This window comes from Hemiscyllium ocellatum, chromosome 43 (assembly GCF_020745735.1).
Source record: "Hemiscyllium ocellatum isolate sHemOce1 chromosome 43, sHemOce1.pat.X.cur, whole genome shotgun sequence".
In the NCBI taxonomy this organism is placed as follows: domain Eukaryota; kingdom Metazoa; phylum Chordata; class Chondrichthyes; order Orectolobiformes; family Hemiscylliidae; genus Hemiscyllium; species Hemiscyllium ocellatum.
The window spans coordinates 23,696,026-23,721,084 of NC_083443.1; the positions used below are offsets into that span (position 1 = coordinate 23,696,026).

At 38.2% G+C, this 25,059-nt stretch overlaps 1 protein-coding gene across 1 annotated transcript in view; it reads right to left on the reverse strand.

Annotated features, from left to right (window-relative positions):
• The window catches only part of ogdhl (oxoglutarate dehydrogenase L), a 101,876-nt gene that overhangs the window by 25,474 nt on the left and 51,343 nt on the right, over positions 1-25,059 (reverse strand). The window contains exons 9-17 of the mRNA XM_060854406.1: positions 23,538-23,717; positions 20,868-20,996; positions 20,563-20,742; positions 18,005-18,157; positions 16,705-16,807; positions 16,047-16,175; positions 10,560-10,710; positions 9,258-9,385; positions 1,492-1,670 (exon numbers count right to left, since the gene is read on the reverse strand). Of these exons, the coding sequence (XP_060710389.1) occupies positions 1,492-1,670; positions 9,258-9,385; positions 10,560-10,710; positions 16,047-16,175; positions 16,705-16,807; positions 18,005-18,157; positions 20,563-20,742; positions 20,868-20,996; positions 23,538-23,717 (1,332 nt within the window). The remainder of the gene's footprint in view (positions 1-1,491; positions 1,671-9,257; positions 9,386-10,559; positions 10,711-16,046; positions 16,176-16,704; positions 16,808-18,004; positions 18,158-20,562; positions 20,743-20,867; positions 20,997-23,537; positions 23,718-25,059) is intronic.

The following is a 25,059-nucleotide window of genomic DNA, read 5'->3' on the forward strand; positions in this document are numbered from 1 at the left end:
CTACACCATCCAGGACAGAGCAGTCTACTTGCCTGGCACACAATCCATGCTCACACTCTATAAAATAATACATTTTTAAAAAGGCACGCTTGTATTTTTTTAAAAACTTCTTTCATGTTCTGTTGCTCTGGGTATGGAATCTGGGGTTTAAAAATGCTTGTAATAGTTACTGTCACAATCTGAGAGTAACAACTTGATAGACAAGCAATTCTAACTTCTAGTTGATAGCTTTCATCTGCATTTAAAGTTATTATTATGCATTCATTAAAGTTTGCATTCATTGATAATCTCCACATATGGCTGTTGCCACTGTCCCCAAGTGTCAACACCATACACCTTCTTTCCCAGCAAAACATGCTGGGCTTCCTTAGATAATGAAAGGCTTTATCACCCATGTCTGTTGTCAGACAGACTACAGCAAGGTCATCTGAATCTCATAATTTTACACTCAATTAAAGCTACAGTCTTAAAACATAACAAATCTTATATGTCGATTATAACACTATCAAGATGAAGCTACGTTTAACTTGGTCTATTCCTGTAGTGTCACTGCTCAGATCCTTCATGTAGTGTGGTGATCTAAACTGGCTCATCTGGAGGTTAATTAGTGACTAAATTATGGAGATTAGTAGCTACTAATAAATTCTCATCAGGGCTCTTGTAGTACAGCGGTAGTGTGAGTTGTTAAAGTGAAGCACTCGAAAAAGCACAGCAGGTTAGGCAGCATCTGAGGAGCAAGAGAGTCAACGTTTCAGGTTTAACCCTTCATCAGCCCAGTCCTGATGAAGGCTTAAGGCTGAACCATCAACTCTCTTGCTCCTCAGATGCTGCTTGACCTACTGTGCTTTTCCAGCGCCACACTTTATCAACTCTGATTTGTCCAGCATCTGCAGTCCTTACTATCTCCTAGTGGTAGTGTCCCAACCTCTGAGACAGAAGGCCCAGGTTTTAATCCCATCAGCTCCACATGTGTGTCATAACACATCTGAACAGGTTGATTAAAAAATACTGTTGCAGACAAGTTATCCTGGTGATCTAGTGGTTATATTTATGGCACTTTCATTGCGCAGCCTGAATTCAATTCCTAGTCATGGAATGGTGGCTTCTTCAATTGCAGAAATCAATTAGAACTTGAAATTCCTTTCCTTGGACTTCTTAGAAAATATGTTGGGTAACTTTAATGGTAGTGTCCCTACATCTGAGTCAGGAGGCTTAGGTTCAAGTCAATTTCTTTGGATGTGTATCATAATATTCCAAACAGGTTGATGAAAATAACTGTACAGTGCAACAGCAGGAAATGCTGATCACTGTTAAAGGGGCCCTGTGGTGTAATATAATTCATCTGTTTTAACAGGTGGATTAAAAGTAAGTAAATCCTCAAGGATTTTTATTATCAGGGGAAGGTCAAGTCAAGAAAAACAGCAAGAAATCACTAGTTTTGGTATCTCAACAATGAAACATATGTGTAGATTTACATAAAACCAATCTTACCATCCCTTCCATTCCGTGAGGCAGAAGCAGCACAATTCCATTGTGTCTAACCCACTTTGTTTGGCCTGAGCTTATGAACTGATCCAGAATGCACTGTGCAGTGTTGTTAAAATCACCAAATTGAGCTTCCCAACACACCAAAGCATTAGGGTTAGCCATTGCGAATCCAAGTTCAAAGCCTAGGATCAGAAGACAGGTCCAAGTAACTTAAAATAAAAATAACCACATGACATTACATTTTCAGTTTTTTGACTACAATAAAAATGTGAAGATCATTGAATTTGACAGTCTTTATTACTGAATTCACACAAAATGAAACATTGCATTTTAATTCAAATATGGAATTTAATTAAAACAATGCATATTTCCATAAATCATCCTCCTTGACCAAAAAAGCATAATATATTTGTTGATTTCTTATATATGGGGACAATGTTTTTCCATTTTGTTACATTTGCACCAATGACAAAAGTTCCGTTCCACATCAAATATACAAAAGCTCTGTATTTGGTTTCATATTAAATAGTTCAACAGAACATAGCCCCAAATCAAGCAAATTTTGATGTCTTTAACCATACACTTCTTAAAACTACTAGTTGCTGAAAATGTGACAATTCTTCAGCTTTATCCCTTACATTTAACAAAAAAAAATTCAAAGTAAATGCTGATTATATCAGAGTGTTTGGTGCAATTACTGAGCCTAGTAATGTGACAAAGCTGAGAAAGAACGAACAGTGATTGGTACTATTCAATTAATTAAAGCAGACAAACTGTTTCTAGCCTGATCTATAGGTTAGAAACCTGCTGAAAACTACAGTTTCCTCTACATCTTTAGGAGCAAAATCAATTACAACTTGCAGAAGTTCCTTTTCTTAGACTTCTCAGTAAATACGCTGGGTAACTTCAGTCATGATTCTAAAGCCAACTCTGGGGCCCATGTTTCTGGGTTAATTGTGCCAGTTAAATTATATTCAATTGTCATCAAATATAGCTTATATTGTAAACACCCCTCATCAAAATTATGTCTGTAAACAGAGTAAAATGGTGCATTCCACAAAGGAAAAATGGTAAGGAGTTACAGATAGAGAAAAGGATTTATTTCAGGACATTTCTGAAAGCAGGATTTCAGGTGAAAAGGTATGGAGCTGAGGACTGAGGCATAGCCATATTATTATGGAGGGCAGAATTAAGAGTAGGCATGGGGCAGGCGATGGATACATGTGGATGCATTTAGTTCTTAAAGGTTGCAGAATGACAACAGCAAATTCATGAGAGTGACCATCACTGAATCTGATAAACTAATGTCATACACATAGAGCATAGGCGAACCCTGGCAAAGACAAGGTGTACAGGTGAAGTTATTAAACATGACATGCTGAATTAGTGGAATAATCTAAAGAATGTTTCAGAAGACTAATTTCAAAGCATGGAAGGGATGCTGAATTTAAATATTTCCTGTGGTGGGGTCAAGGCAGAAAACAAATCAGTGAAGTGAAGACAAAATAAAACACATGGTATCATCACAGTTAGATATTTTAATAACGGGATACAAGACAAAATATTTGCATATAACAAGGTGGAGGACTATTTTCATTTATTCAAGCAAGCAATTCAAATGTGAAAAAACTGGGTAAAGCAGCCACAGCTAAGCTGTCTGCCTTTTAAATGTTCCGTACTGAATCACTGTCAATTAAACAGTTACAACTCAACTTTAATCATACATGCATAAATGTTTGCAATTAAAAGAAATCAAAAGTTAACAGCACTTCTAATAGAGAAACTGCAAAGCTCTGGAAATAAACACGAATCATGGGACCTGGAGACAGATACAAACAAAGGGAAACTGACTGCCCACACACATTATCTTACAACGCATTTATTAAACGAGTCAGCATATCATATTAAGAAATATCTGTACAATAAATTGCAAAATGGGCTGCTCAAGAAAAAGGAGGCAGTTCCTAATTGCCTTAGCAGCTGAACCAAGCCAAATGCTTAAGTAGAAAATAAGTTCACATTTCGTGGTTTCCTATTGGTTGGTGAATTTTATCAGATCTTATATGTAGCAACTGAGTAGCATCATATTACTTTCATTTATCAAATGAAGTTTGTTTCTAGCTGATCTCAATTAATTCCTGCTTGTGAAGAAATCTATGGACCAAGGTTATCCTCATCTCTTTCTCTTAAGTTAGTGCTTCCCAAAATGCAAGTCATGACCAGGAGGGTTGGGGCCACAGGCTCAGATACCGTTATGACTGTTGGGAGCTCTGACCAAGTGCTAATATCTGTGAGGCCCCTTTAAATCCCACAGGTTTTTAAATAGTGGGTGTGGCCTAACTGCCCGATCTGTCTGTCTGAATCTTCTCCTTAAGAAAGTGTACAGCAGTGTTGGTTATTTTTATCTAAATACCCCATGGGTGGAACAGCTTTACCCTCATGCCACTCTCCTAGAACACTCCCCCACCCTCTGCCCTGCTCTCAAAGTCTTGGCATCTTTCAACCACCAATATTGGATCGTGATGAGAAAAGGTTTGGGGAAAACTATTTTAGAGCATTATGTGTAGAGGTACTTCTATTTTATTTGCTCATGGGATATGCGCATCATTGGCTATTAATTGCTCATCTCTGGATGCCAGAGGACATTTAAGAGTCAACCATATTGGGGTGCAGAGTCACATCTAGGCCAGGCCAGGAAAGGATGGCAAAGTTCCTTCCCTAAAAGACATTTGGGACCCAGATGCATTTTTACAACAATCATTAGGTCAGCTTTTAATTTGAGATTTTTATTGAATATAAATTTCACCATATGCTCTGGTGAGATTTAAAACCCATATTCCAAAAGTGTTTGCCTGGATTTCTGGATTATTCATCCAGTGACTTCACCACTATGCCTCTACCTCCCCTACATCCCCATTGTCTGCACTACAACAGTGACTACACACTTAATCAGTATTTCATTGACAGCAAAATATTCTGGGGCAATCCTGGGTTTGTGAAAGATGCTATATAAATGTCAATCTTTTTTCATCCAAGGGAATCTTGGAATTCTCTTTGTAATAGCATGGGTGTTCTTCCATTACTCGGTCTGCAGTGGTTCAAGAAGGAAGCTCACTACCACCTTCTCAAGACATTGCAAATGAGCAAAGTTTCAGATCTAACTTGCAATGCTCATATCCCAAGAATGAAGAAAAAAAATTACATATTTGCATCAACAGTGAGAACACAGGTAAGTATGGTCATACAGTAATTCACTTTAATATGTGACTTATCTCATGGTTTATTAACCATTACACTAACACTAATTATTTTATTTGCAAAATTAACCTATATATATGCTAATTTTCATATTGTGAAGAAACTTTGAAATTGAAAACATTTTTTGTGTTCTGAAAGAAAATAACATTTCAAACTGATGCAACAGTGACAACAACTTTAACATTAAAAAACATCACAAAGTGTCTCAAAACAACACAATACAGACAAAAACGAGTACTGATCCAAACAATCAAAGGGAAAACCAGATAACTGATTAAAGAACAATAATGTTTTCAAGAAGGTATTAAAAGAGGAGAGGGGTACAGGTTTAGAGAGGAAATTTCAGAGCATAGTGGTCCTGGTGGCTGAAGACACAGCAGTCAATGGCAGAACCAAGTCAGGATGGGTGCAGAAGGCACAATCTATAAGAGGCCAGCACTGGTTGGATGAAATTGGAATGGAATGGAATAGCATGAGATAGGCATGATGTGTGGGAGAATGATGCTAAGTCTGGAGCAAGGAGGAAAGAGACGGAAAGAAGAGAAATGACAAAGGACAATGAGTTGAAACTGGATCTGTTGAGGCACAGTCAGTCAGCAAGGACAGAGGCAATGGGATGTAATGTGGTATTGAAAATTAGCAACAGATTTTTGCATGAGCTGAAGTTTAAGGAAATGTGGGTTGAAAACCGGGTTAGAAGAATATTGAAATTATCCAGCACGGAAGCTGACAAGAGCATGGATAAGCATTTCAGCAACAGACAGCTGAGGGAGAATCAGAAAAGGCAATCTATAAGGGTGAAAAATGGGTGGAGTAATGTGGTAGAGAAGGTTAGAAGCTCTATTCAGCATTGCAAAGAATATTGACATTATGAAAAGTCTGGTTTAACCCAAGGCATTTTCTCAGGAAAGGTTTGAAATTAGTGGCAAGGATATGGAGTTATGGCAGGGCAGTTTGAGAACAATGCTTTCTCTCTTACCAATATTTAACTTGAAAAGCTTCAGTTTCTGCAAGACTGAATGTGGGACATGCAATCTTACATCATTGATTGTGAAGGGGTTGAGAGAGGCAGTGGAGAGATACAACTGGGTATCATTGATATACCTGTAGAAGATGCCATGACTGTGAATGCTATGGCCTTGGGGCAGCACATAGAGACAGAGAAGAACACTAAGTCTTTGGGATACTCTGAAGTTAACAAGGGGTTTAAAAGAAAAGCTAACAGAGAAAATGCTATCAGGTTGAATGCGGAAACAAGCAATTGCAGTCCCACCTACTAGCCATTTATTGAAAAAATAAGCAAAGTAGCTTTCATCCTAACACCTGTCAAATGATCTAAAATTAAACACGTTTTTATGTAAACTAATAAACTGAAAAGTCAATCATGCGTATTTGGATGGCAGTGAGTGTAATTATTAAATATCATTCCAAACTTATGAGCATATGCTCATGTTTGTAAAAAAATGCAATCTCTCCTTAAATTATATATTACTTGATCACTGAATATTTAGAATTTGAACCAATTTTTGAATTCAGTTATAGGTGAAATTTTATTTCAACTCCATATTTAGCTTCATATCATTTAGTCAGAAAGTTTTCCCATTGCAGCACTTACAGCCCCAGGTACTCATTTTACACTCGGCATTAACTTGATAGAAAGCATCCAAGTTTTGAACAGGTGCCAGTATAATCTGGCAACATCTGGCAGCCCAGCTATTTGTAAGGCTGTTTTAATGAATCTTCCTTGTACCTGTTTATTTGACTGTCACCCAAACAACAGAACTTTAGGGAAATCCTCAAATGCTCTTGTAATACTGAATCAATGGGTTACTTTACAGCATTCATGGCATTAAACGGCAGTACATTGTTAGACCACTTGGGAATTACCCATATTTTACAACCTCCATTAATCACTTATTGGGAGTCTATTCACATACCAGAAGTTTTATTTAAAACAGAAATGTGGCCTGCTGTTTAACATAAAGGCTGATCAATTCATTGAAAACTAAATTGAAAATTAGGCCAAAAGCAGAAATCCTCACAGGAAAATGCAGCTGCAAGCAGTAAAAAGGAGGCTACATTTCATAGAAATAATAACGAATTTCTCAAAAGAATGGAATACTGTAAATGCAAAATAAACATGGCAAAAGGCAAAATGAAACATTAAAACTGGAAACACGCAGCAGGTTAAACAGCAGTTACAAGTGTTCAGAATGTCAAAATAACGAAAGGGACCAGTATATGAAATGCCTTGTACATGCAATGGAAAAATTGACGGCTAAGGAAGTAAATCCTGAGACAAAATCTGGAGTGGAACCCAAGGGTTAACTCAATAATCAAAAGGCAAAGATGGAAAGGAAATAAATATGATAGCTATCACTTGAGAAATGGAGCTAAAAGCAGATAAGTTCTCTGATCCAGATGGGTTTGTCCTAGATAATTAAACACAAAGAAAAATGATTTTTGACTTCATGTCACATATCTAAGACACCGAACTCAGAAAGTGAACTGTTGCAAACAGTGTAAAGAGCTTGATCTGGCCACAAATGGTTTATAGGGAACACAAGTCTTTTGCAAAAGAGGTTGTGGATGGGTGGTAGTAATCCAAGAATTCTTGAATTCATTTCCAATCCTGGGAGACTGGAAAATTGCCAATGCAAATTAAAACATGTTGAAAAATAAAAGAAAAAAGAAAAAGCAAGTAACTACAGGTCAGTTGCCTTAACATCTGTTTTTAGGAAAATGTTAGAGTCTACTGTAAAGCATGTACTGGCAATGCATTTAGTGACAGGTAATGAAAACTTGGCTGTCATACAAAAGGAATGTTTTCTTAGAATTCACCAAGAATGGAGAGATTATGTAGGACAATCAAGAAAATCCTTCCTTACCTATTAATAAAAAGAATCAAATTTGAATGTTTTATCTAAAAGGGAGAGTTATTTCCTTTTCTTCGAATCAAGGAGGTAAACTAATAAAGATATTCAGAGAACCTGGAATAAGTCAGCTGCCAATGCTAGCTATTGATACAATTTGACTTCCAGAACGGTTACAGAGAAAAAACTATTAATTGGAAAGTCATCCAGCTATACAACATTGGATTAAAACATTACTGAGTAAATAGAAATTTGTAATTGGAGGAGTGAATATTGGAAACTAGGAGCAGGAGTAGGCCAATTTGCCCTTTGTGTTTTCTCCATCACTCAATATGATCATGAATGATCATCTATCTCAATGCCATATTCTGTTTCAAAGTCACAGCCGGAAGGGTCTAAGTTCTTAAAAAAGGACTCCATCTTAACAAGCCTGTCCTCAAGCCTTCTGACCGATACAGCTTGGAATAAAATTTCCGAAATGCCATATTCATCATTTTGGAGTCACAAGTAAGAGCTGTGATGGATTGTGGGGGCGGGGGGGTGGGGGGGAGCGAAAGTGCGGTAGCCACTGTTCAAAAAAACTGACTGGCTGATCACCTTCTTCTTGTTCCGGCATCCCAATAATACGGATGTTCTTTCTTTAACCTCGATTTTTGAAATCATCAAGCTGCTCCACTAAGGCCCGTACCTGCTTCTTTTGGGCCTGGATCTGTCCTGCCAAGGATTTGGCCATGGTTTCTGATGCCATGCTCTGCTACTTGACCTCCTCCATGCACTGTCTGAGACTCTGTATCTCCCACTCATGCTTCTGTAGCATGGCCAAGATCGTTCCAGCCTGGCACGGGTCACTTCCATTGCTGCCTCGATCTTTTCCCAAAGTTTCACGAACTCTGAAGCCAGACCCTGCTGTGCAGGTAAATCCAGCAGGGGTTCCATGGTGGTTGACGCTGCGGCTGTGGGTGCATCCATTGCTGCAGAGGAATGCCCTGCTTGTTGCGATCCATGTGGCCTTTTGCCTTTAGTCATCTTCCCTACATACTAAAAAAGATATATAACAATTCTAGTAGCTTAAACCTACCATTTTTTCCAAAACTCTGAGATATGAAGGGTAAAAGCACCACCTCACCTGAGTTATGGTGCAGAGGTCAGCAAGGCAAGATGTTAGATCGCTGCCATCTTGAATCCCCATCCCTCATATCTTTAATATATAAAAAAAGTTATCAAGTATCCAGAGTCCACTTCGGTATGAAATTCCACAGGTTGACCACTTTCTAACTAAATAATTGTGTTCTCATCTCAGTCCTAAATGATGCTCTATCCTGAGACTGTGACTCCTGCTTCTAGTCTCTGCAATCAGGGGAAATAGTTCAGTTAGACTTCCTCTCATTCTTCTAAACTCGAATGAATAGAGGCCCAGTTAAACTAATATCTCCTTATAAAATATTCCTGGTATCAGGCCAGTCAATCTTCGCTGCACTCCCTCTTTTAAATAGGTAAATAACCACTTAACTGAAATCTTTGAATCCTTAATAACTTAGTTCTTGTTACCTCAACACCAGTCCTGGTGCAGCACTCACTCGAATCAATTGTTAAATGTTAAAATTAAACACAAAGAGAAAGGATTTTCATTTCACATACCTAACACACCAAACTCAGAAAGTGAGCTGTTGCAAACAGTGTAAGGAGCTTGGTCTGGCCACAAATGGTTCATGGGGATGCAAGTCTTTTTATCTACATCTTGATCATGTAATACATGATGACGATGGCTGCAAAAGTAACAAAGCATGAATTAAGATATTTTCAATTCTGTCCCTCTAGAAATAAATACCAGTGTTTGTTTGTTTTCTTTTTATATGGTCTTGCTAACTGTGGCAAAATTTATAGTTATTAAGGTATTGGTACTTCAAGAAGTTTTTGCTCCCCATCCATCTAGTCTCACATCTACCTGGTTTTAAGTGACATTCCTGCTTTCTGACTAAAAATTACAAACTCACATCTATCTGCACTGAGTTTCATTTGTCAACTATTTGCCAATTCTAATCTGATTTGTTGCAATCCTCCACATTTTTAACTAACTTTCAATTTGACATAATCCATAAATTTAGAAATTGTGTTCAGATTCAAGGTCCTAGTTGTTAATGCAAATTGTGAACAAATTGTGAATAACTATGATCCTATTGCTGACTCTGTGGAGCACCATTTCTCACCTGCTACCACTCAAATCTGCTAACCTTTACTCCCACTCGCCGTTTTTGTTCCTGAAACTATCTAGCAACAACTGGACTTGAAACATTAATTCTGTTTTTCTCTGCAAAGCTGCTGCCAGTACTGCTGAGTTTCACCAGCATTTTCTGTTTTTGTTCTATTATACAAATCCACTCGGGTCTTGGACCTGAACCTACATTTTCTTTAATAGGGTCCCTTATCGAAAGCTCTTTCGAAATCCAGATGAAATTTGATCGACTGAATTACCATTGTCTACTCTGTCTTATCAAACAAATCAATAAGATTGGTCAAGCAATTTTCTACCTTATGAAATTCTTACTGAATATTCTTGTTACATTTTTCTTCTACAGGTGTTCTTATATTCTCTTCTGTATTATCTTCCCATTATCAATGTTACATTACAATCTATAATTGCCTATGTTCTATCGCTGTTTTTAAATGTGGGATTATGTTAACTATCTGTCAGTCTTCTATTTACTCAAGAAAAATAAATTACATTAACCTTTAAGAAAGTGAAAATTATAAATTCAACAGCAACAGGTTTTGGAATAATTGAATGCAAACAAAACAAGCTATATTTTACTCTATTATCTCAAAATCAAAAAGTGTAAACTGACAAAAAAACTCAGCTTTCCATAGATTTCACATTACAAATTTGACACAATGTGATGTGGAAGTTTGGGTTGTGCACTAATTTTTAATACTTCAATTTACCTGAAGGTGCCTCGCTCAACATCTTGTCCACTTAGCCTTACGTGTATTCCTTCTTTCAGCAAAGAACCAAATGCCATATACTCTGCCAATGCCCAATCAACCATTTGATTCTTGACCATCTCTGCTCGCCCCCTCAGGATACGAGACAAACCTGGAAAAGTTATCAATGGTTTTTCAGGTAAATAACAAAAAAAGGGTAAAACAAATTGAAACAAGATGTAAATATCAGTGATTAAAAGACTTTTTTCATGGTATAAATCAAACCTTTCAATCTGGAAAAAGATTCAAATTGTTCCCCCCCATGAAATATATTTTTAACATTTTATTCTGGGAATGTTATTGTTCATCTTTTAGTTGGTGACAGCTTGCCTGACACACTAGTCTCCAAGATACGTTATTTGTTCAGGTTGCAGTGAAGAATTTGTGAGCATAACGTACATAGGCTAATACGTGAGATTAGTACTGAGAAAGCAGTGTATTGTCAGTAAAACTACTTCTGTGGAGGGAGATGTAAACTGTCTCAAGGCTTTATTCAAACAGCAGAATATAATACCAATACCATGCACAACATTCTCCTCTCAGGCACAACCACCAAAAGCACATGATCTGACCATTCTTTTTCACTTTGTGGGTCATTCGTATACAGCATACACTGGCCGTCACATTTCCCTACAGAGCAATCCTGTCTGCAATGAACTGGATGGCCTGACGATAAACATAAAAAGTCCCACATAAATGCAAGCTGTATCTTCTCTGTACGTTACAATTCTATTTTATTGTTTGAATAGTATAAGAAATAGATTCAATCTCTAAAGGATGTGGTATGATCCAATTTAGTACAAATCCTTTTTTTCCTGAATAACAAGTGAAATTACTTAGTATTCATGAACAGATGGAAAGTAAAGTCCTACATATCAATATCCTTAAGGATCCCAGAGTGGCGAGAATCCAATTAAGAGATTTTGAGTGATTTTGGCTGAAATGTTAACTTTCGCAGATGTATGGTCAAGAAGACGGTTCCCAGCGCACTCATTTACAAGATAGAATACTGTGTTTGGTAGAAGACTTTGCAAAATATTTGAAAGAAAGACAGACAGCCTGCATTTAGGCAGTGCTTTTGGCAACTCTCAGAATTTCAAAGCAGCTTATAATTAATGCTCAGCAAAGGACTCAGTTTTATCCCTCTACACCCCTATCTTAATGAATTTAAATCATTGTATAAAGCTAAACTCTTCTTGTCATCTTTGCTCTCCTGCTTAATTCTTTGGACAGGAGTCATCTCTGTGCTCCACAGACTCTTTCGCCCATTTCCAGTCTCCACACCCGAAACCCTCTTCTGGCCTCTTACCTGCTTGATCTCTTCATCAAAACCTGCTGATGTGACATCAGCCACCCTCATTTCTCTGTTTCCCTTATCCATTCTAACTTCCTCTCCCTCTGACTTGTTGCACTTTGTTCTCCTTGTTATCAAACGTTCTCTTTGTTATCAAATGTTTTGACAATGGTGATGCAGTTGTTGTCTGGTATGGTAAATTCCATCTTGCAGAGGCTGAACATCAACTCTCTCTCTTTCTAATCTGCCTCAAGATCATGACGACACCACTAAACATCAAGTTGTTGTTTCCAGGATGTAACTGATCAGGTCAGATGTTCTTCCCTCCACGGCTTCCTGGTAAGGATGGCTGTTTCCTAAAGGACGTTAGTGAACCATTGGGGTTTTCCATCCATTGGCAATAGTCTTTTGATCAGCATTAGACTCTTAATTCCATTGATTTATTTTTATTGAATTCAAATTCCACCTTCTGCCATGGCAGGAATCAAACCTGCATCCCTGGAATATAACCTGAGTCTCTGGATTACTTATCTAGCAATAACACCACTCGGACCAGGGCTGGCATACAATGCAGGTGTGAGATTGACATAGCACGATGATGTACAGCAATGTGTCCACTCTCTTGATTGATCACTGCTGGCAACCATGACAAGCTATTTAACTTTGTGCCTGCATTAAAAGGTAAGTCAAGATATAGAGTACTCTAAACATTTGAACTCCAGCAAGGCAAAGTGGGGCAGATAACAGCAAATTCTGTACCTGATTTTCTCCTCTCTTGTCAGAAGACACAAAGACCGACTACAATTTTCTTTCCCCACAACACCAATTAATTGAAACTAGTCATTCAGTAGTATCTAATTTCTTTCAGTCTGGCTGGTTCCATTCATAACAGCCAGTGAAATTACCCATTGAGCCATTAGAGGTTTGAATTAGGTTACGAATTAACAAACAGAAACCAAAGTCCACTGAGGATGCACGGAAGTGTTTGTCTGCAGTGAAATATAAGTAATGACAGAAAGCCATTTCCCACAAACATTTTTAGAATATGGAGCAAAGAATTTAATTTAATAGCTATATAATAGGAACATAGATGGTTATCAGGCATATTTTTCCCAGGAACGTCTGCCAATCATTGTGTTGTGTGCAAAACATGCAGTGAATCCTTCAGAATCCAGGGATTATTAGTAGGTATTGCTGCATGACTGTTTCCATTGGAATTCATATATACTTTAAAATTTACCAGAAAGTGCTGTTTAAAAACATTATTACTAAGGTTTCCTTTAAGATGATATGATGCTTAAGAATATACTTTAAAGACATGAAGATAAATAACACAATTAAGAAACAGCCCTTAGCTGTTATACATCATTGATAAAGTCCCTTCATGCACATCTGGCACATCGATAATAAATAGCATAATAGCTCTGCTTTTTGTCAGCTTTAGAAGTCCTATCAGACATCCTATGCATGATACCTGTGTTCCAACAATCTTGTTACCAAGTTTTGATGGTTCAAACTTAAGAAAAGTCTGGGTATTTCACTTGAACATGAGTGTCATAGCCTAGGATATTTCAACAGGTATACCTGTTTTATCTTAAGCACTCCAATACAAGTAAATTTCACTTCCATACTGAATAAAAATGGAACAAAGACTTTAGCAAATATTACCCTGGAGAATTTCTTAAGCCATCAAGCTATAATTGTCTCCTTTAAATAAATCTGTGATTAGCATAATTACAGAAACCATTATCGGTAAGGATGTGTTACTGTTTATGTCTCCACCTGGAAAAATATGTGCACAGTGAAATGGAACAGTAATTTCTTAGTTGCATGGAACTTGATGGAGCTCACTGAATTAAACTGAAAAACCCTGCTTTGACAAAATGAATGTCATTGTCTCAATTTTACCAGGGCAGGGAAAATATAGATGCAATGTTTTTTTCCAGATAGACTTCACAACTTATTTTCTTTTCATTTATGGAATATTTGTGTCACTGGATAGGCCTGAATTTATTGCCTATCTCTAAATGGAGAAGGTGGTGATGATCTGCCTCATCTGTTGCAATCCATTGTGTGTGTGTGTGTGTGTGTGTGTGTGTGTGTGTGTGTGTGTGTGTGTGTGTGTGTGTATACAGGTCCAAGTAAGAATAGCTAAAGTTGTTTTTTAATTCATTCATGGGATAAGGATTACTTTGAGGTATTTCTTCCCCATCTCTAATTCTTCCTTTGTGTTACATATTCCTCCAACAGCAGAATTTTCCCTGAAGTGGTGTCCAGTTGAGTTTTAAATATAGAATAGAATCCCTACAGTGTCGAAACAGACTATTTGGCCCAACAAGTTCACACCATCCTCCGAAGAGTACCCCACTCAGACCCATTCCCCTACTCTATTATTCTACATTTCCCATGATTAATGCACTTAAACTACACATTCCTGAACACCATGGGCAATTTAGCATGGCCAATTCACCTAACCTGCATATCTTTGGACTGTGGGAGGAAACCAGAGCACCTGGAGGGAACCCACTCAGACACAGGTACAATGTGCAAACTCCACACAGACAGGTGCCTGAGGCTGGAATCTAATCTGGGTCTCTGGTGCTGTGAGGCAGCAGTGCTAGCAACTGAGACACCGTGCTCCCCAATATGATGCCAGTAGTGTGAACAATACAAGGTCCTGGTGATGGCAAGCATTTCCATCTTTGCTGCTGCATGATTCCATAAGAAGGGTGCTTTCAAGCCCGAATGCACACTTAATTGGGGAGCAGCAGAAGAATGCATAAAAAATTCACCACAAACTCTGGCAGGAAGCCCACTCTGAAAATCCCTGAAATAAATTTTATCTGAAAAAAAGGAAAAATTTAGCTCTGGAGTTCTGCATTTGTGTTCACTTACAACCTTTTTACAATATAGTTTCTCTTTCCAGGGAAATGGAAGAACAATCACTGGTGCCCTTAACAGTTGTTTGTGAATTTTACTGGGTAGACTCATTTGACTTTAACAATAATTTGCAAATGCTAAAGGACTGATTCTCAATCACTCTGTCAAGTATAAATGACCAATGGCAGAAAATGGTGTTAGGTCACTGTCTGCCCCCAATGACACTAGCATTGTGGTCATCATCCTGGGTAGGGTTCAGAGTGGCAGACAACCTGCTTCAGCTTGAAGTTTATGTAATGTGAAAGTAAGGGTGTTGTAACAATATGAAAACTCAGGATTTGAAGCTTAGATTCACGGTTTCCTACAACCATCCTAACTGAAATATAATTGCACAGACCACAGATTGAACCTGTAAGCTTTTTGACTTATTACAAAACTGACAGTTGGGTTTCTTGTTTTTCCTCATTTTATTGTACTCCGATTCCATCCATTCTTTTTATAAGCTGCTGAAAAATCCATTTAATGATTACATCAGTTTAAAAATTGCAATACCACTTTTGTAATATGTAGTAAAAGACCAATTATATCGGTGTACAAGAAACACTGTCAGGCTGGCAGGTCACTTCAAAGGTGCAACATGAATCAAATTTTATATTTCCTTCTTTTATATTAAAATAATTAAACACACCTGCAACCACCTTTATCCAACTCTGCCTCTATTTCAGCCAGTGACAGATTTGTCGCTGTACCAAGCCCATCATGGATTGGGCCGGCGGGGGGGGTGGGGGGGGCGGTTGGGTGGGGAGGAGAAGGGAAAGGACGCAAGCTGCAGATGGCCAAAAACATACTGCTGTACTCTAATACATAAAAAAGACTAATGGGGTAATATGAATCCTGCTCTGTTCAAAATGTATTTTATTTGAATATTAGACATAAGCGCTTGTATTTGGCTGGCTGACTGTGGAAAGTTCACATTTAAAGCAATTCAACATTCATGCCAAATTAGGAAAGCAGCTCATTTGTGCTCCTTTGAGCAGCAGATGGTGTTTGCTTTGACCCACTGCTCCTTTTCAGTCCACCTCCCACTCCACAGGCAGTTTAGTCAGCTGGCAGCTAACACTGTTAAGTTTTTGATAAACAAAAACAAGTTCAAGCCCAAATTAGAAAATAAATCAGCACATGCCTGATAGTGTTAATCTCCAGAAATATTTCTGACACAAAATATTTGCATTTAACGTATTGTCACCAAACATCCATGATTTGTTCACATATACCTGAATGAATGGTAAAATCCTTTACTGGCACTGAGCTGGCTCCATTCCCAATATGCTGGAGGACTTCTCCAGAAACACCAGTGGAGGCGCAAGTCAAACTCTTTGGCTCTCCACTTTGAGTAAAGAAACCTAAGATAAAAGTATAATGTCTTTGTAATCATTAAGCTGATGGTACAAGGAAAAATGATAAATTTCTCTAAAAGAATTAACTTAATTTTAAATACTTTGAGGTATCATTTAATACTGCTACTATTTATCAAGAAGTGTAACAGCAAAATAAGGACAATGCTTATTTTGAGACTGAGGTTAACAAAGTGTTGAGGTTATATTTCAAACAATAACAATGGAAACCAGTTTGATAATTTGTTTTTATTTACATTCTATTTTTAAAACTATCCTCTTCCCAGTTCAAGGAGCTCATCAGCACATTCTCTGGGGCAATTAGAGATGGGCAATAAAAAATGACCCAGCCAGTGAAGCCCACATCCCCATAACAAATAAAATAAACTGCTGTGAATCAATTTTTTTAAATAGCTATAAGTTTCTACTGGCTTATTTTTACACCTTTGTATAGAACAAATTCATCAATTCATCTTTGTGTAACTTTATAAGAGTCTGAGACATTTAAACTCCTATTAGGCTATCACATTTTGCCCACCTGGCCAAGGGGAATCTAGCCATTCTTTGATTTCCAGAATTTTCTCATCCTTTGCTCTGGTAAAGGCTTCCTCACAAATTCTGTCATAGTCTGCTACTTCCTCCTAGAAACAGACACAGTCAACAAATGCATATATCAATTTATGCCAAACTAGGTACAACGTCTGCAGGTAACATAGCTGGAAGAAAATCACAATCAGAAAACCAAAGCAGAATTTGGTTGATTGTTTTAAAATGCACAATATCAGTTGAATAAAAATCACTATTTTATATTTAATCATTAAATCGCAATCTTTAATAAAGTCATGACTACAAGCAAGTCTCATTCCAATTAAGTTCTCATTACAATTTCTGCAATTTACAAAGAGGAGCCACCTGAAATGAGACCAGGTGCTCCCCACAGGAGGGGAAGAGAAAAGTAAGTCAGTCAAGCACTACTTGACGAGATCTGGCAGTACATGTCCGAACCATTACTAGAGAGTCTCAAATCAGCCAGTGTATACATCAAAAACAACATGGGGGTTATTTATACTGAATTGCAACTGTGGATCAAAACTATATGTCGTAAGTACAGAATTACAGAATAGCAATCTTTATGGGTTAAAGAGCCCCACAGTCAGCTGCATTTAATGGTGGCAATGGGAGTCTTGCCACAAGCTGGATAACTGGCAGAAGGCCCGCATCATCTCCTTTTGGGAAACCTGCTGATTTAAGTGCTAATTAGGCACATAGACATGCTGGGCCTTCCTTAGGATCAAGGATCCTGGAGCCAGACTTCCCACCGACTGGAAGTTGCTGGCCAGACAGAGCTATCCACTGATTGTTAGTGCCAATGTGGAGCTGCTGGTACTATACACACATTTGGCCAGATTCATTAATGAATGGGACCCATGTGCAAGTGAGTGATGGAGGTATGAGAAGTATTGGGTGGGTAGGAGGAGCGGCAGGAGCCAAGGACAGGAAGGAAGCTTTCAGTGGGCCTCCCCTTCCCGAGGCTGTGTCCCTTAACCAGGCACTGTGTCCTTGGATGAAAGATTCCCCCTTGCTCACTTCACCCCCACTTACAGGTCTTAATTAGTGACGAGACAGAAGTGGTAAGCCATGGGCCTTACCACCGTAACTTTATTTGCAGCAGAGGTGGAATGATATTGGGGACACCAGCCATTACATTTCAATTGAGTAAATGCTCGCTGCCATCGAACTTGTCATGGAAGTATATTAAAATCCACCCAATCAAACAATTATCCTTCATTAAGACTGCAAGTTTGAGACACAACTATTTACTGGTACACAGTGCAAACCTCATACTCCTGCAGTGTCAGAACTCCTTCAGATATCAATTTATCTGCATATTTCTTCAGAACAGATGCTTGCTGTTGGATCTGCTTGTACATCAGTGGCTGAGTGAACATTGGCTCATCCATTTCATTGTGTCCCCTTTTACGATAGCAAACCTACCAGTTACATTAAGATGGAGGATATAATTATCCAAGCTCAAAACCTTTCTTGTATTGCATTATTTATTTTGCAAAATTATTAAGACCTCAGATGGTGTCAGAATTTGTTTAAAAGCTTGATTGAAAAAGAAAATCAAGCCTACTATTTCAATTGCCTTAGTCAAAATGTGACAACAAAACATTCAAAAATCTTCATGAACACTCAAAACATCATTTACTGAGCTATTTAAATAATCCTGTATGATCAAGTTGATTATTTTTGATACTGATGGCCTATTCTGAGAGGTGAAATGGAGCTTTTCAGATGCACACTGAAGCTCTCTTCCATTTTGTCCAAACTTATGGACTGATCTCCACACCTGTGGTAGTTAAGGAGCAAAAGTCTTAAATTGCATCCAGGAACCTTTTTGTTGCTCATATGTAGAAAGCCCAACAAGAGAGGGGAGGATTTGGACCTAATATTCAGAAAGTAGCCCAGGTAGGTGAAGGCAAAGCAGAAGAGAAGCATTTTGGAGGATTAACCACAATTCAGCTAAATTTAGCATAGTATGGAAAAGAATGGGCTGTGAATAAAAGTTCTAAACCAGGGAATGGCTAACTTTACTGAGATAAGATACAATTTGACTCAAGTAGACTGGGCGGAGTGCTCGCAGATAAAACTGTGTCAGAACATTGGGAGGCATTCATAGAAGGAAATTGTGTCAGTATGGGCCAAAAAACGTTCCTCTAAAGACAAAATGTGAGACAAAGGTCAGAAAATCCTCAATGTCAAGGGACATAAAGTTTAGGACTAAGGGAAAAGAAGAGGAACTTATGGCATATACTAATGGGTCAATACAGTAAAGACCATGGAGCAGTACAAAATGTTCAAGGGAGCTTGTAAAGAAATTTAAGAAAACTAAAATGGGGCATGAGAAAGCATTGGTGAATAGAATAAAGGAAAACTCAAAAACACTTTTTTAATACATAAACAGCAAGGGGATGACGAAGAAAGAGTAGAGCCAATTAGAGGCCATAGAGGTAATCTGTGTGTAGGCATAGAAGCCTTGAGCCCAGTCCACAATGATACTTTATGTTGGTCTTCACGATGGAAAGGGATTATGCAAGTATAGACATCAGGCTGGAAGACTATGAAATATTAAAATAAATTAACATAGAAAGGAGGTACTAGCGATTTAGCACCCATCCAAGTGTTTAAATATGCAACCCAGGTAAAATGTATCCCGTCTGGTTGGACCTTCTACATATGAGCTAAAAAAGTTCTCCTGGATGCAATTTAAGAATTTTGCTTCTTATCTACCATAGGTGTGGTGATCAGTCCATCTCAACGTATGTTGAGAAAGGCAAGGAAGGGGATATCAGGGACCACAGGTGAGATGCCAGAGGACTGGAGGATTGAAAACAATGTCTCATTATTTAAAAAGGAAGGGCTATACCAGAAAGTTATAAACCAGTCTGTCTAACATTGATGATAGGGAAATTACTAGGTGAATCAGGGATAAGCAGCATGAATTTAAGGGAAGGTAGTGTTTGATAAATTTGATCAAATTTTTGAGAAGCTAACCAGGAATATTGATGTGGTCTACATGGACTTTAATAAAGCTTTTAAGTGTCCATGGAATTCAAGGTAAAATAGTACAGTGGATCCAAAATTGACTAAGAGGCAGGAAGCAGAGGGTGATGATAGAGGGATGTGGAAATCTGAATGGGGTACCACAGAAATGGTCTTAGCTAAGACATAGAATACAAAAGCAAGAAGATTGTGCTGAATTGTGTAAACACCAGTTAACCCAGGATGCTACCTGGGTGGAGGATCTAACATGAGAGGAAAGATTGGATAGGCTGGGCTTCTTTCCTTGAAGCAATCGAGATTTAGAGGCCACTGATTGAGATTTATAAGACAGTGAAGGGCACAGATAAGGTGGATAGGAAAGCATGTTTTTCATGAGTAGAGGGGTAATAACCTTGAGCATTGAATGAAGGTAAGAAGCATAAGGTTAAGAGGAAAGTTGAGCAGAATATTTGTTACCCAGAGGTATAGAGTCTAGAATTCAACACCTTAAACTGTGGTTGAGTCATAAACTCGTAAACTTTAAGAATTAGATATTAATTTGTGTTATCATAGCCTTTAGAACTATGGGTCAAGAGCTGGTAAATGGGATTAAACTAATCAGATTTTTCTTTACAAGCACAGGCATCATGGGTTGAATGGCCACCTTCTATGCTATAAACAGCTATCAGTCTACAAATTATTCTAAACCATATCATTCCAGTACAGATGAGGGGAAAAAAAGCTAAATCTATTTAATGATTGATGAAATTGTACCATATAGTTTGTCGAAATATACATGGAATTATGTCCGTAACATGTCAATTACTTCAAAGTAATATATAACAATTACCAGGTCAACTACAACATCCTTATTGAATGTGCTCCTCCACTCTGCAGCTACTTTACAGACATATATCACTGCTTCTGGGTCATCACTATTTACATGAAAGATAGGCGCATTCACAACACGTGCAACATCGGTTGGATATGGAGATGAGCGCGCCATGCGAGGATCTGTAGTAAACCCAATCTGCAACAGCATTTGATTTCCAAGATTAACAATTGTATCAGATTAATTTCACTGATCAGAAATAATTTAGCAATTTCCTAATATATTTGACAAATTCATATTAGCTCAGATGTATGTTTCCTTACCTGATTATTAACAACCACATGGATAGTACCATGTGTAGTATAGGATGGGAGGTCACTGAGATGAATTGTCTCATACACAATACCCTGCCCTGCAAAAGCAGCATCACCATGTAGAAGGATGGACATAACCTTGAAATTAAAAAAAATAATAATTTTTTTCTGAGTTAACTCAATTCACTTTTCAAGCCTTTTTCTTAGAAGTTATAATTTACACAGTCAATCTTATTCTTTTATTTATAACTATAAAACCTTGGTGAAGAATAAGTCCAAACCTGATAAAGTAGCTTCTCATACGTTGTTTTTAAGGTCCATACAATCCAAAAACCTAAAATTCTTGTTGAACACCAAACCATACAATTCAGGTTAAAAACTATTTCTAACTATACTTTCGGCTGGTGTAGCCTAAAAATACTGTCTTGCCTTTTCTAGAGCCACTTAGGTCTCATCCAGTTGATCTGTTCTTGAGCTCAGTTTCAAGAAAAGACGGAAGAACTGTGGATGCTGGCAATCATAAGCAAAAACAAAAACAGAAATTGGTGAAAAAACTCAGCAGGTCTGGCAGCAGCTATGGACAGAAATCAAAGTTAATGTTTCAGGACCAGTGACACATCTTCAGAACTGATGATAGTGAGAACAAGATTGATATTTATGCAGAAGATGGAGGTAGGGGAGGAGAGTGTAAACAATAGGTGGTGATTAAGCCGAAAGAGAGATAAAAACTTGGACAGACAAAGGAGTAGTTAAAGGTCATTCTGGGGGAATATATAGCTGCTAATAGGGGCTATTAGTAGCTCACAATGGATTGCGTGTGGTTGTAATGGATGTGATGACAAGGCCTGGTGTGTGGGAGTTGGGGTAAAATTGTTGAACTTGACACTAAGTCCTGAAAGCTGCAAAATTTCCAAGCAGAAAATGAGGTTACTGTTCTTCCAGCTTGTGTTAAGCTTCACTGGAGCATTGCAGGAAGCCTGAGACAGAGATGTTGGCCAGGGAACATGGTGGAGAGCTGACATGGCAGGCAATTGAAAGATCAGGGTCTGTTTTAAGGTCAGAACGTAGGTATTCTGCAATCCGCTTGGGAACTCTGCGGCCTTCTGAACATAATATCAAGTTCAACAATTTTAGGGCTTGAGGCCATGTCCTTATCCCATACCCCACACACCAGGTCTGGTCATCACAAGGACTGCCACCACATACAACCCACTGTCAGCTAATAGCCCCCTTAAAAATAGAACAAAAAAAACACCTGACAGGAACAGGCCCTTCGGCCGAGCAAGCCTGCGCTGACACGTTTTGCTCTTCCATACTAAAACTGTCTTCACTTACCGGGTCCATATCCCTTGGTTCCTTTCCTATTCATGTATTCATCCAGAAGCTTCTTGTATGCTGCTATTGTGTTTGCTTCCATCACCTCCTCTGACAGTGCGTTCCAGACACTCATCACCCTTTGTGTGAAAACTTGCCTCACACATCTCTTTTAAACTTTGACCCCCCGCACTTTGAACCTGTGTCCCCTAGTAATTGACCCCTCCACCCTGGCAAAAAAGCTTAATATTTTCCACTCTATCCGTGCCACTCACAATCTTATAAACTTCTGTTATTTGCCCTTCAACCTCCTGCGTTCCACTGAAAACAAACCCAGTCTATCCTTTCTTCATAGCTAAAATGCTCCATACCAGGCAACATTCTGGTAAATGTTTTCTGTACTCTTTCCAAAGCATCCACATCCTTCTGGTTGAAAGCAGCTATTCATTCCCCAAAATGACCTTTCACCAGTCCTTTGTCTGTCCAACTGTTTTTCTCTCTTTCTTTGAGCTTTACCTTCACCTATCGTTTACTCTCCCCCCACCCTTGATCCCATCCCATCTTCTGTTTAAATATCAACCTTTTCCTAGCTACTGTTAGTTCTGAAGGAGGGCCACCGGACCAAAATGTTAATTATGATTTCTCTCCACAGATGCTGCCAGACCTTCTGAGTTTTTCCAGCACTTTCAGTGTTTTTGTTTCTGATTTCAAATATACCTTACATCACCAATTATCTGCAAAACCTAACTAACATCAATTGCTAAGCCTGATTACTTTATTTGTATCCAAATAATAAATAGTTAAAAGTGGTGTCAAGAACCAAAGGCAACTTCTATGAACTGACCAGCAGTATTTTTGCTGAAAGCTGCTGCCTTTGTTTCTACCCACTGCTCAAAATATTCACATGCTATCTCTATTCTGATTGAATAGGCCACATTTCAAATTTTGACAGCTGCATTTCATTTCGACTGAAGTGCACTGATTGGCAGCCCTACTTCAATGAGAATTGCACTACAACACTGCATAGGGAAGAAAATATTTTAAAAATCGACAAAGAACAGAACCTTATGTGGAACATCATTAAATGCCTTGCAGAAGTCCACTTAAGTGTTATGCATAATATTTTACTACTTCATTTCTACTACTTTAGTCAGCTTGTCATAAAAATTAAATATTATTCTTTAAAATGGCCTATTCTTTACAAACACAAGTTGTTTTAATATTAGAGGTTCAGTTTGACTCAGCTTTTTTACTTCAACGTGCTCTGATGACATATTGAACACAGATTAAGTAGTTTAGAATGAATAAAAGTTAGCATAAATATAAACTGTTTATAAGGTTTTACAAGAATTGGTTTGCCCTTACCGTTTTGCCTTTGGTGTCCCCGCGGTAGAACTGCACTGCTTTAGTTTTTCCCTGTACGACTGGATTCACTGCTTCAAGGTGTGATGGATTTGCCATAAGTGACATGGTAATGTGTTTGTTATTTGTTCGGTTGATCCTTTCATGGTAAACCCCCAGATGATACTTAACATCTCCTGATCCCTAAATGATACATTATGGAGTTTGCTTGTAATTCCTCATATTGGCATAATTACTCTTAATTCCTTGTTATCTCTTAAATAAACTTTAGAAAAATGCAAATAATTTTGGCATTTAGAATCACTCGTGTTATCCCCAACAAAAGAATGAATTCAGAAAACAAATCCAAGATTCAATGGAAGCCAGAAAGTCAAAGCAAAAATTGGCCTGACATTTTAAGCACTTTGAAGTGACCATGTAGTCATATCCTGAATCTTATGACAAATCAATAAATTAACTATGTTTGACATTGCCAGTGTATGATTACTTGTCATTAACTAACTGAATACCTTTTAGTTTATAAAAAGTACTGGCTGGAATTTTCCATTTCAAAGTTAAAGTATGGCAGTTGGCAAATGAGATTGGCCCATAAAATCAATTCCTTTTTAGCTCGTTTCATGCCAACTTAAATGGCCAACCATGTGCACCTTCTGGATTCAAAGTTTCTGGCACCATATCTGAAGGTCACCCAGGCACTCCTTCACTCACTGCAAGTCAAGAGCTAAAATAACACCATGATCATCATGCCCTCGCCACCATCCAAGACCTGGAGATGACTGCAAGGTGCCAGAAACTGGCTCCCAACTTCATAGACTCCTCACTGAACACTCTACTCCAGGTCATCAAGGACAGAAAGGTGGTCTCTTTCTCACTGATGGGTGAGAAAAGTCCTACCATCAATCCTGGGTGGCCTGAACCTAGATTTTACCAGGGGCCAGTGCCTCAAGTAAAAATCTAAGAAGCAGGATGCAATGCAAGAACAGGATAAACAATCTCCTGCACTCTGCAAGAATAAGTTCCACCATCTTCACACTACAAACTCACAGTCATAGGGATTTCACACATTTTATCGCTATCACTGAATGGACCTCACCATCACTTGCATAATAAACTCTATAGGACCGCCTCAGCTGCCAATCTTTCACACTTCCCAGGCATTCCTATTCATTTACTAGGGAGGAATCACCACCTGGTAGACTATAAACTGCTCCATTTGTTGTGTAACAGTTGGATTTGGAGATGATCCGGAGAATTGGAATGCCTGGGACCACTGGAAAAGCTCCACTTTATTTGGAGAAGTGGCATATGAATGACTTTAAGCATTGTTTAAAACAGGCTTGCAATAAGGATGAAACAGCCAAGTACTTAACCCAAGGTGGATGAAGAAGTGCGACTCACCAGTATGCATCTGCTTTGTGCTGTTAAGTTTCTGAAATGCTGTGTTTACTCAATTGAGTGGATGTTAATTGCGACAGCAGGGTTAATTCAATCAAGTTGTGGAACTAATGAGATATAAAAGCATGCA